At 54.9% G+C, this 12,530-nt stretch overlaps 1 protein-coding gene across 2 annotated transcripts in view; it reads left to right on the forward strand.

Annotated features, from left to right (window-relative positions):
- Kif21b (kinesin family member 21B) overlaps positions 1-6,938 on the forward strand; it is a 46,549-nt gene extending 39,611 nt beyond the window's left edge. For both annotated transcript variants that reach the window (XM_042701160.1, XM_042701162.1), the window contains 7 exons: positions 142-278; positions 1,153-1,333; positions 2,583-2,747; positions 3,048-3,165; positions 4,422-4,592; positions 5,011-5,210; positions 6,231-6,938. In XM_042701160.1, coding sequence (XP_042557094.1) covers positions 142-278; positions 1,153-1,333; positions 2,583-2,747; positions 3,048-3,165; positions 4,422-4,592; positions 5,011-5,210; positions 6,231-6,291 — 1,033 coding nt within the window. In that variant the 3' untranslated portion in view covers positions 6,292-6,938. The remainder of the gene's footprint in view (positions 1-141; positions 279-1,152; positions 1,334-2,582; positions 2,748-3,047; positions 3,166-4,421; positions 4,593-5,010; positions 5,211-6,230) is intronic.
- Positions 6,939-12,530: the final 5,592 nt, after the last annotated feature.

The following is a 12,530-nucleotide window of genomic DNA, read 5'->3' on the forward strand; positions in this document are numbered from 1 at the left end:
CGTTCAGCTAGAGGCTTTAGAATCATTAGCCTTCATCCATCCCCTCTCTGCCCAGTCCCTTCCCTCCGTGCGCCCGATCGGCCTCCCTGTGGTCTCCCTGGCTGACGCACGCGTCCTCTCTCCCTCTCTCCCTTCGGGAAGGGGCGTCATCACCCCTGTGGGAGGAGCTAAGGGTGCGAGGACCGCCCCGCTGCAGTGCGTCTCCATGGCCGAGGGCCACACCAAGCCCATCCTCTGCCTGGATGCCACGGATGAGTTGCTTTTCACCGGGTCCAAAGGTACGTGGAGCCCCCAAGGGGCCGTAGTAGGGTTAGGGCTCCCCCCATTCATCCCAACTGCCTTTGCCCAATGTAGGCTGTGATGGGACCAGAACACAGAGCCTCCAGGAATTGAGGGGGACCATGACTGGCTTCTCACCTGCTTTTTGTCTTGTCTCTGCATCCCTGGCCAGCCCTCCCCTCCCCCTTCCCCCCTACCCCACACCCTTCACCCTTCCTCCCTGAGAAATGTTAGGGAGCTTCCCAGGAGCCTAACGTCTCAGACCTCAAACACCACCACTCACAGTGTCACCCAGCACCTTCCCAGAAGCCTCAGCGCGGTGGTTTCTGTGACTCAGCCACAGTAGACACCATAGTAGATGCATACTGCATGAATGATAGACTTAAATTATATTGCACGCATAGTAGAAACCGGCATTGCCGGAGGCAGAAAGGGGATGAGGAGATTTTACACACACACACACACACACACACACACACACACACACACACACACACACACATCCTCAGAAGAAGTGAAGTCCGCTTGCTTATCATGTTGTCTCTTGCCTTGTCAGTCAAAGTGTGATTGAGTGGTTCTAAGCTTGCCATGGTTCCTATAGGTAGTCTGTATTGGCATTTGTAAAAATGAGCATGGAAGCCGTAGGAATTTTATTTCTGTCCAGGATAGCTTGGCGATGCTCGAAGAACTCACCAATCTCTCCCCTGAGGTTCTCGTGATAGCGCTGTGTGCCACTTAGACGCAGTTCCCTCTCCCAGATCTCTCTCCATCTCTCCCTGCTAGCCCTGCCAGTTCCCTGTCACCAGAGGAGCTGCCCGGCCCCGTGGCTGACGTGGCCCCCTCTTCCTGGCTCTCTCCCCCCATCTCCTGCAGACCGGAGCTGCAAGATGTGGAATTTGGTTACGGGACAGGAGATCGCAGCTCTGAAGGGCCACCCCAACAATGTGGTCTCCATCAAGTACTGCAGCCACTCGGGGCTTGTGTTCTCCGTGTCCACCTGCTACGTCAAGGTGTGGGACATCCGGGACTCAGCCAAGTGCGTTCGAACCCTCACGTAAGTTTTCCTGCCTGTTTCACAGTACTGGCTGTCACCCCAGGTGACAGCTAAGCCTAGCCATGCCTGGATCCCTTGCTTGGTGGGACCAGTATCTTGGATGAGTTGGTGAGCCTTTGGGTCACACCTTAAGTTGTACCCTTTGAGATGAGCCGGGTATAACCCTGGGAGCCCCAAAGAGAAATCATGAAGCATGGTGACATGCACAGTGACAACAGCACTGCAGCCAGCCTGGCCGCCTCTGTGTGCGGATGAGTCACCATGATGGTGGTGAGCCCTGGCCTGACAGTCGGAAGCAGGCCCTGGAGATCAAAGATCAAAGATCCTTACGAAAGGTCTTACATCCTTGCATCTATGGTGTTTTTATTACATGAATTTGATCCTCGCATAGCAATTAGAAGCCAGGTGCTGGTGGTTTACACCTGTAATTCTATCTACTCAGGGGGTTGAGATCTGAGAATCAAGGTTCAAAGCTAGCCCTGGCAGACAAATCTGAGAGATTCTCATCTCCAATGAATCATCCAAATGTTGGAAGTGGAATGTGGCTTAAGTGGTAGAGTGTCAGACTTGAGTGAGAAAGCCCAACAAGAACCCAAGGCCTTGAGTTCAAGTCCCAGTACTGACACACATGAAAGAAAGAAAGCAGAAAGGAATTATTCTAAACTAGGAAAATTACTCTAGGATGGCATAATGGTAGGTCGCATCAGTCATTATACATTTATCCAAACCCAAAGAATGTGCAATACCAGGAATGAACCCAGAGCAGACAGTGGGCCTGGGGGGGTGGGGGCTCATCAGCTGTAATAAAGGGACCGCACTGGAGTTGATCACTGGCCACTGGTAACCGGGAGGCTGTAGCCGTGTGGCAGAGGAGGTAGTGGGAACTCTGGACTTTCCTCTGGGTTTTGCTATGACCTGAAACTGCTTTTTAAGAAAAAGAAATCCTAGGAAAGAAGTAGATGAGTTTGTTCTCTTCTTTTCACAAATGAGGAAACTGAGACTCAGAAGTATTTAGTGATTTCCACAAGTCCAGGTTCAAAGCTGGTCTCCTGACTTGGTCTTTTGGCCTGTCCAAGCCCACCTGGACCTACTGACAGGTCCCACTGATTTGTGTGGTGAAGGGCAGAGCAGAGGTCTTCCCTGGACCCGCTTCTAGGGGAGCCAGGGGTCTTCCTGAGTCAGGGAAGGCTTCCTGGGAGAAGTGAGGTTAGACCGTTCTGACTCTGGCCTCGCCTCTTAATCACGGTAGGTCCTCCGGCCAGGTGATCTCAGGAGACGCCTGTGCTGCCACGTCCACGCGGGCCATCACGAGCGCCCAGGGAGAGCATCAGATCAACCAGATGGCCCTCAGCCCCTCGGGAACCATGCTGTATGTCGCCTCGGGCAATGCGGTCCGCATCTGGGAGCTCAGCAGGTGGGTCGATGTTTGAGGAGGAGGCCCAGCTTGAGATGACCCGCCCCTGGGGATGACCCCCCAGAGTGGGCGGGACCCCAGCTTGGGATGACACGCCCACAGGCTGTACCGGTTGCTTGTGCCTCTCCTCAGAGGCCCATGGGTACCAGGCAACATTGGTCTAGCTCTTCATCTTGCCTGGAAGGGAAGGGAGCTCCCTCTGGCCAGGTCTGTCTGTTGGGAGGCTGATCCTGGCCCCCACCCTGCACTGGCCCGAGCCCCTCTGACGCCCTCCCCCTGGCCACGCCCCTCCCCCTACAGGTTCCAGCCCATTGGCAAGCTGACAGGCCACATTGGTCCTGTGATGTGTCTGACTGTCACCCAGACGGCCAGCCAGCACGACCTGGTGGTGACCGGCTCCAAGGACCACTACGTGAAGGTACCTGAGGCTTCTCCACTCTGGGCCTGGCTGAGACTGCTTGTGGTCTCACCTCCAGCGCTGCCTAGTGAGACTTCTGGGGACTTGTGCTGTGGGGAGCACCCCCAGAAAGCCAGAAAACATGTACCAGAAGTTGTAGAAGGCAGCTTAAAACACCCCGCAAAAACCAGGGTACTGGTGGCTCACGCCTTTAACCCTAGCTACTCAGGAGGTTAAGATCCAGAGGGTCGGAGGTCAAAGCCAGCCAGGACAGAAAAAAGCCCCAAACCTCCATCTCCAAAGTAACAAAAATCCAGGCTAGAGGCATGGCTCAAGTGGTAGAATGCCAGCCAAACCAGCAAACCAGACATGAGGCCCTGAGTTCAAGCTTGAGCAGTGTAATAAATGAATAGATAATAAATTTATTTAAGTAAGTGAACAATAAAACAACCTAAGTGTCTGAGGATAGATGGAAAATTCACTGGGAGGAATGCGAAGCAACTGCTAAAATGATAAACGGGGAAAACCAAGTTAACACAATGCTAACTGGATTTGTTCCCTGACTATGTAGTTGGAAACATAGGTGGCCAGAAACTGAAGGAGTCATATAAAAAGGAAATGGGGCTGCCTATTAGCCACTTGGAAACAGAGATGGGAGGATTTGTGTACAAGGACTACCTAAATAATAAATAAATAAGTAAATAAATAAACTAAAGCTGGGGTTTGGTGGCTCACACCTGTAATCCTAGCTACTCAGGGGGCTGAGATCTCAGAATCGCAGTTCAAAGCCAGGCCAGGAAGGAAAGTCCATGAAACTCTTATCTCCAATTCACCAGCAAAAAACCAGAAGTAGAAGTGTGGCTCAAAATCGTAGAGTGCTAGCCTTGAGCAAAATTGTTCAGGGACAGTGCCTAGGCCCCCAGTTCAAGCCCCCTGATTAGCAAAAAATAGATAGATAGATAGATAGATAGATAGATAGATAGATAGATAGATAGATAGATAGATAGATAGATAGATAGATAGATAGATAGATAGATATCTGACAGATGGCTGGCAGATAGATGATAGAAAGATAGATGGAACAAAAATGGTAGAGGGTATGACTCAAGTTGAAGACCCTGAGTTCAAATCCCAGTACTTTCCCTTCCCCCCCCCCCCCGAAAGGATAATAGAGGTGGCTAGACTGTGTTGATATTTCCACAACAGTAAAAGGATCGCCTCCCTGGGCCTGCCTGGTCTACCGTCTCCAGCTTCCCTGCCCGCCCCTCTTCCTGCAGATGTTCCAATTGGGTGACTACGTGACTGGCACCATCGGCCCCACCCACAACTTTGAGCCCCCGCACTACGACGGCATCGAGTGCCTGGCCATCCAGGGAGGCATCCTGTTCAGTGGCTCCAGGGACAACGGCATCAAGAAGTGGGACCTGGAGCAGCAGGAGCTCATCCAGGTGCGGTGGGGAGGGGAGGAGGGCCCCGGGCAGATGGCTGGCTCTCCCCTGGGCCCTGCTGTCCCCAGATACCCCCACCACCCTGCAGCCTCTGCCCAGTCCACCCCTGGCCTCAGCCTGCTCCCAGTAGAGGCTTGGCTTCCAGCCCTTGTGTGTGAAGGTGAAGATGAAGCGCTGGGCTCTCTGTAGTGCAGCCTGGCTCGTCTGAGGGCTAGAGGCCTCTGTGCCAGGCGGACTCTGAGGTTTGCAGAAACCAACTCTGGGAAGCCTGGCTGGTGCCTCTCTGCATGCAGCTACAGAGTCTGGAAGCATCTCTCCAACCCTGTCCACAGGGACATGTGTGCTCCGGGGACCCTGGGCAGGCGATCCTCCTCCTCCTCCTCCTCCTCCTCACCTCACTCCCATGATCCTCACACAGCAAATCCCCAATGCACACAAGGACTGGGTGTGTGCCCTGGCCTTCGTCCCCGGCCGCCCCATGCTGCTGAGCGCCTGCCGTGCAGGTGTCATCAAGGTGTGGAACGTGGACAACTTCACACCCATCGGCGAGATCAAGGGCCACGACAGCCCCATCAATGCCATCTGCACCAACAGCAAGCACATCTTCACGGCCTCCAGGTGAGCGCCGCGTGCAGAGGCCGCCCGAGCGCCAGGTCTCACATCACCCTCCCTGCGTGCATGGGACGGGGCGGGAGGCTTTCCCGGCAGCGTCCTCCCGGCCCGGTGGTCTGGGGGCTGCACAGAGCCGCCGGCTGCAGTGCACACCCGTCAGCTGTCCCCACGCCTCCCCTGCTCCTCCCTCAGAGGTCCCCCATCTCCACCCTGTCCTGGTAGCTCGCAGACCCCAGAGCAGCCTCCCTCTACCCCCAGACCACACACCCGCACCAGCCCCAGCTCTGCTCCCCCAGACCCCATGCCCAGGGGTGCTACTCAGACGGGTGTCTTCTTTTTCCTTCTTGTTCCGACCATGTGTCCCTTCTCTCTCTGACCCCTCCCCGTGTCTCCTGCCTCTCCTCTGCCTCTCCGCCTCTCTCCCCCCCAACAGTGACTGCCGGGTAAAGTTGTGGAATTACGTCCCTGGACTCACCCCCTGCCTTCCACGCCGAGTCTTGGCCATAAAAGGCCGCGCCACCACCCTGCCCTGACCCTCATCTCTCCCGTCTCCTCTCTCCGTCTTCCCCTCCTTCCTTTCCCCTCTCTCCATCTTCCCCCCTCTCCTTTCCCCTGTCTTTCCCCCACTTCGATCTGAGCTGCTTCTTCACGGTATGAGATTGTTTTACTCTTCCTTCCTTCTCTCCCTGCCTGTCCTCCCGAGTCCAGCCAGGCGGCCCCGCCCTCCCCTCTCCTCCTCCCAGCCTGGGGCCAAGCCCAGGGCGGGCGTGCCAGGTAGCAGAGAGCCGAGGGGAAGCATTCAGGTCTGAACAAAACCAAAGAGCAGCCACAGGAAAGCTCAAGAGGGGTGGGGGGGTCTCTCCTGTGGGGTCTCTGAGACCACAGGCCCACCCTCTGCCTAGTAGCCCCACCATGCAGTCCACCTGATTCTGCCCAGCCCCGTGGGGAAGCAGGGAATCAGTCCATCCTTTATTTCAGCCCGCCCCGCCTGGAGATCTGACCTGCCCCTCTCTGTCCTCTCTCCAGTGACCTGACAGTGAAGCTCTGGAGTGTCCGGCGGCTGCAGGCGGCCCACGCCAGGAGTTAGGTCAGCCTGCACCGTGAGGGGCAGCAGCTGTGGCCAGCTGCCCTGGGGACAGAGGGTGCAGCCCTTCTGCTTCCTGCCTCTGGGCCTTCCCACAGGATGCTGTCCCTTTGTCCCCCCCCCCCCTTTCTTGGGAGCCTCCTGGGGAGAGAGGTGGGAGGGGAAATTAAGCTGTGAAGCCAAAGGGTATTATCTCCTCTCCACACCTCTCTAGTGGCCCCCTGGCCTCCCCTCCCGGCCACACTGCCTCCTGCTGAGCCAATGCTGCCCCACCCTGTCCTCCAGGCCCTTAGCCGGGTACAGGGCGAGGCCCTCTAGGGAAGGAGAGGCTGCCCTAGCCCCATCCATGCTCCAGTAAGCTGGCGTCCCCCATATCTCCTCCTGGCCCACCTGTAGGGCCACTGCACCTGCCTCTGAGCCCAACAGGGTCGTCCTCAGGTAACCATGGAAACCAGGTGTAGGCAGCTGGGCCTTGCAGCTGATTCTGAACCCTGTGGTCACCAGCAGCTCCCAGTGGGCCTCGACCATTCCATAGCACGCTCAGTGCCACAGTGGAGCTGCTGGAAAGATTCCTTTGGGGACATGGTCAGGAATACTTCAGTTATTTAATTTATTTTTATTTTTTTACTTTTTTAATTTTTTGTGCTGGTACTGGGGCTTGAATTCAGGGCCTGGGTGCTCTCCCTGAGCTTTGTCACTCAAGGCTGATGCTCTACCACTTGAGCCACAGCTCAATTTGCAGCTTTTTTTTTTGGCTGGTTAATTGGATGGAGATAAGAATCTCATGGGACTTTCTTGCCTGGGCTGGCCTCGAATCACCATCCTCAGACCTCAGCCTCCTGAGTAACTAGGATTACAGGCGTGAGCCACTGGTGCCAGGCTTGGTTTTTTGTTTTGTTTAAATTTTATCTTTATGTTTTGCTATTGATCCTGGAAACTGACTTGAAGTTTCTTCCCACATGTTCTTTTTGTCAGCTCTTGGGGGGCCTGCTCCCCAGCTCAGTGCCACCTCCTCTGCTGTGCAGCTGGGAGCTGTCCCTCCACCCTGCAGCTCCGGCCTCTCCCCAGCTCTGCCCATGGGACCCTTCAGTGCGGCCCGGGCCTCTAGGCCGCCTCGTGCCACAGTGCCTTCCTCCGTCCCGGGGCCTGGCACCGTGCTGGGCAGCCTTAAGCCAGCCATGCCCGCCCCTCCACACGTGTCTTCTACTCAAGGGTCTCATGCCTGCTGCCTCGAAGGTGGAAGGCCACCTTTCAGCCCAGGGGAGGGAGGGGGAAGGCGGCTAGAGAGCCGATTGGGTGGGGAGACTTCCCAGCACCTCCCCCTAGCCTCCCGCCAACCATGTTTTCACCGAGAGCCTCTCCAGACTCTTCCCTGTGCGCCTTCTGGACACAGGTCTTCAAGCTGTTAAAAACCAGCCTAGGGCATAGCCTTGCCTTCTAGATGAGCAACGAGAGGAATTGGTTTTGTCTTCTGCGGGGGAGTGGGGGTATGGAGACAGCGCCCCCTGTTGGGACAACTCTGCATTTACAGGAGTGGCCTTGGGTTCTCCATCTTCACCTCCCAGCCCAGCCCAAGCCCAGCCATGCTGTTTGTCCCCTTGCTTCATTGGTCTTCTGCTTCCCCGCAGAAGCCAGGAATTCCAGTTGCATTCAGAGGACTTTGTGACTTGTGGACTTAGCAGAGCTGGCTCAGTATTTCTGTCCTCTGTGCATCCCTCTCTGTGGCCAGGGCACGCCACGCACGCCTCTGGTGTGGGAGGGTCACACTCCAGCTCACTGAGCCACCTCCTCCCCTGGACTCCCCTGGAACTGCCCCAAGGCTAAAGCTTCTGTGCTTGCTTGTTGGTGGCGGCACCTGCCAGACGCGGTGTTGCGTCTGGGTGACCCATGCACTGCACGCCACCGCTCGGATCCTGCTCTCCTGCTGTCTGGACAGTCAGCCTGGGATGGGGCAGAAACCCTTCTCCTCCCGCCCGTGACGGATCGCTGGGAGCCGGCCAGCTCTCACGAGGGACCACGTCTCCTCCCCTCCATCCGTCTGTCCGTCCCCATCACTGACGTAAAGCTTTGACTTGGACCCTGCATGACTGTTTACAAACCAAGAAACACAAGAGGCGTGTGCCCGGCCCCGGGGCAGCTGTACTGTAGCCGCAAGACTTTGGTCTTAGGGCCCCTCGAGAGGTGCTCAAGGTGCTCGTCTCCGCCCCTTTCTGCATTTCTGACGGGTCTCTACCTCACAGCAGGGCGGGCTCTGCTGTCCCAGCGCGTCATGAACTAAACTTGAAGTCCTCTGGGAGCCTGGCTGCCGCCACCCTCCTCTCCCCCCCGCCCCCCGGCCACACTGAGCGGCATTGGAGGGGACAGGAGGTACATAACCAGGCGGGGCTCCCCCTCCCCCCCCTTGCACAAGCATCTGAAGTGTTGGAAGCACAAACTGGTTGTGATGTGAGCACAATGGCAGGGCTGCAGGCAAGTGGGGTGGGCTCAGAGGCCCTTCCCGTGAGCGGGGTCCCAGGTTAGATCAGGATGCCCGTATCTGAGGGTGGGTCCTGCCCTGGCTCAGACCCCGGCTTTGTGCTTGTACTTCTGAAATTCAGCCTATGACTTCCTGTGCCATCCTAAAATGTGAGGCCCAAGCCACGCACATCTGTGTGCGGCAGGTCCTTCCTAGACCCCACACCCCTGGTCTTTAAATGCCTGGCCACAGGCAGCCAAAGCGCCTCCCAGCCTGAACACTGGGGCCCAGGTTCTCTGTCTCGTGGGCAGGGCCCCTGTGCAGCTTCCGCCTGGATGGAAGGTCCGTGTTCCATCCCCACGACCACAGAGCCTTCTCCACACAGTGCTGGGCCAGGACCCCGCTCTCAGTATTAGCCAGATCAGTGTTCCAGTGACTCACCCCTCCAGCCACCATCTGCAGAGGCAGCGCCCGGAGCCGCCTTTGGACACACCCCGTTCAAGTGGTCAGGGCGTGGCCTCTACCCACCCATCCTGCCCCAGCTGCTTTGGACCCTCAGCTGCCCGGCCCTGCTGCCCACCTGGGCTGTGTGGCTGGGACAGACAATAATTGAAAGCACAAAACCACACAGGGACAAGGCTGAGTCGCTGGGACTTCTGCCTTCCTGTGGGGACAGCCTCCTGGGAAGTCAGAACTAGTGTGTCTTCAGCCAGGCCGCTGTGGGGCTGGGCTGGGCTGGGTGGAGGGCACCTCCTCCCTGTTTGGTCAGGCCCTGCCCGTGCCCGATACGTTCCTGTGGGCAGAGCCTGCCCTGTGGGAGCGGTAAACTCCCTCCTAGCACAGGGCCCACACCTGGGCAGCTCGCCCTTTGCCCTCTGCAACAAAAAATTGCTTCCTGCTTTTTTTCCCCTGAGTACACTTCCTGGTCAGCAGTCCTGCCCTCCACGCCCCCCCCCCCCAATCTTCTCAGCCCTTTACATATAAGAAGAGTCTACAGGGAACATTCCATTTCTTTGGCATCTTTAGTCTGTCCCTATGCCTGCCCTCCCTCCATGTCTAGCCCTCAGATAGCTCCCCCGCCCCCCAGCTCCCAGCATCCCTAGAGTCCTTCAAACCTGAGTTCCAAGGGCCTTGCTAGGAAAGTGGGAAGTAGACACTGCTTGAGGAAGAGCCAAGGGTCAGAAAAGACCCTGGACATGAATTGGAATCCCGCTCTGCCCGCCCTCACCCCTGCCCGGGCTGGGTTTCATGTGGCTCACGCAGTCCTCTACGAAGTGGTAGCACAAGGTGTATATATGTTTTGTACCTCTGCGGATTGTACATAGTGTATGAAAGTTATTTAAGCTTCACGTTGTACATTTCTGTCCCTAGATTGGATGTGTGTTCTCAGTTGTCATCAATAAAACCCAAATGATCCTGTGTGTGGGGCTGCTGGTGGCAGGGCGATGTGGGCAGGGCTGGCCTCTCAGGAAGCAGCACCTGGAGAGTTGCATCCTCCACCTTCCCTGTGTGTGGCCTCCTGGGGCCGAGGCAGGTGCAGCTGCTAAAACGGAACAGAGGGCGCTGGCATTTGCTGAGCATCTGCTTTATCCCAGTTCATGGCTCTTCCTGCCTCGTGTGACAGACTATCTCATTTAATGAGATGAGGGAAGTCTCCAGCTGCAGTAACTTGTCCAGGCTCACAATTGGCAAAGGCACAACCAGGAGTTTGCCCAACTGCAGCCCCACTTTGCCTCTCACTAATGTATTTGATGCCTTCTCTCGTTCCTGGAACTCGCTGTGTGTGGTGTGTACTGGACATATTCTCTTCACTTAGAGAGAAGACAAATATAAACGGCTCATATATGAAAACACCTCTACCTTGGTTGTTTTTGGTTCTGTTGGCTTGCGTTTTGTGTGTGTGTGTGTGTGTGTGTGTGTGTGTGTGTGTGTGTGTGTGTGTGTGTGTGTGTGTAAACACTAGGGCTTGAACTCAGAAGCATTTTGCTGGTTAATTGGAGATCAAGTATCACAGACTATACTGCCCAAGCTGGCTTTGAGCCTCAGTCCTCAGATCTCCTGAGTAGCTAGGATTACAGGTGGGAGCTTCCAACACCTGGCTTGATTATGATTTTTAATGTGCATGTGCCAGCCCTGGGACTTGAACTCAGGGCCTGAGTTCTATCCCTGAACTTTGTGCTCAAAGCTAGTGCTCTACAACTTTGAGCCATAGAGCTGTTTCCAGCTTTTTAGTAGTTAGATGGTGATAAGAATCTCATTGACTTTACTGCCTTGGCTGGATTTGAACTTCAATCCTCAGCTCTGTCTCCTCCTGAGTAGCTAGTATTACAGACATAAGCCACCAGCACTGGCTTTTGGTTCTAAGTTTGATTTCTAGGTCAGTGCTTTTCGGATTTTAAAAAGCTGTATTCCACTGGGCAAATCCCCTGTGCACCAGGCCATCTGGTAGGCCTTAGGGAAGCAAGGTGTAGTGATTGGGTTTGGCTAACTGATCCTCACCCCGCACCACTCTCCCACCCCACCCTGCCTCCCACAGGACAAAGCCTTCTGTGGATTACAGAAGTGCCAACTGAGTGTGGCCAGCTGCGGCCTGGCGGGTCAGTGGAGGAAACCCGGAAGCCAGGTGCTAGTGACTCCTTCCTTACTGTGCATCCCCTCCGCCCCAACCCACCAGAAGACTGGCAGCAGAGTCTTTCTAAACTCTGAGCGCCTTGGGTCTTGAGGATACCAGCACTGTGGGGGAAGATGCAGGGTTAAGAGATTCATTTTGTGCCAGTGGCTCACGCCTGTAATCCTAGATACCCAGGAGGCTGAGATCAGAATTGAGGATCAAAGCCAGCCTGGGCAGAAAAGTCCCATGAGATGCTAATCTTCAATTAACTACCAAAACCTGGAAGGGGCACTGCGGCTCAAGTGATAGAATGCTAGCTTTGAGCAAAAAACTCAGGGACAGCACCCAGACCCTGAGTTCAAGCCCTAGGACTAACACACACACACATTCGTTTTTTCAAATTGTGGAATGTTTTCCCCAAGATTATAAATAGTATCTGCTTACTTTACAAACTAGAAAATCCTAGTACCACAAAAAAAAATAAAGAAGAAAAAAGAAAACAAGAGTCAGGAAAACTTCCATTTAGGATCAATGGGCAACTTTCCCAAACCAAGGAAATGGCCCTTCTCAGAATCTGATGAGAGTATTCATTTCCTGGGCTGGGTGGCATCTTAAAAGATCATTTTCCAACCTTCCTGTTTTATACATAAAGGAAATTGAGGCCCAGAAGAATTGGCCAAGGTCATCCTGGCCCTAAAACCCATGAGGTTATCAAAAGTGATGAGCAGAAGGTGGGCAACAGAACATTCTTGGAAGTGTGTCTTATCCCAAAGCTGTAACCTGATAACAGGCTTGGGGGGGGGGGGGGAGCAGAGGAAATGGGACTTGAATTCAGTGCTTTGCACTCTTGCTTGGTTCTTTTTCTTTTCCCTTAAGGCTGCTGCTCTACATTTAAGCCATACTTCCATTTCCAGGTTTTTGCTAGTTAATTGGAGAGAAGAATCTCTGAGACTTAGCTGCCTGGGGCTGGCTTTGAACCTTGATCCTCCAACTTCAACTAGGATTTCAAGCAGGAGCCACCACAACTTGGCCTGTTAATAGATTTTTTTTTTTTTTTAAAGATCTACTACTTATCACTGTTACCGTGAAGCAAGATTGTCCTCTGGGGGCTATGCGTGTGTTGCTGGATTGTCCTCTGGGGGCTATGTGTGTGTTGCTGGATTGTCCTCTGGGGGC

This window comes from Dipodomys spectabilis, unplaced genomic scaffold (genome assembly GCF_019054845.1).
Source record: "Dipodomys spectabilis isolate Male_0828 unplaced genomic scaffold, ASM1905484v1 ptg000288l, whole genome shotgun sequence".
Classification (NCBI taxonomy): Eukaryota; Metazoa; Chordata; class Mammalia; order Rodentia; family Heteromyidae; genus Dipodomys; species Dipodomys spectabilis.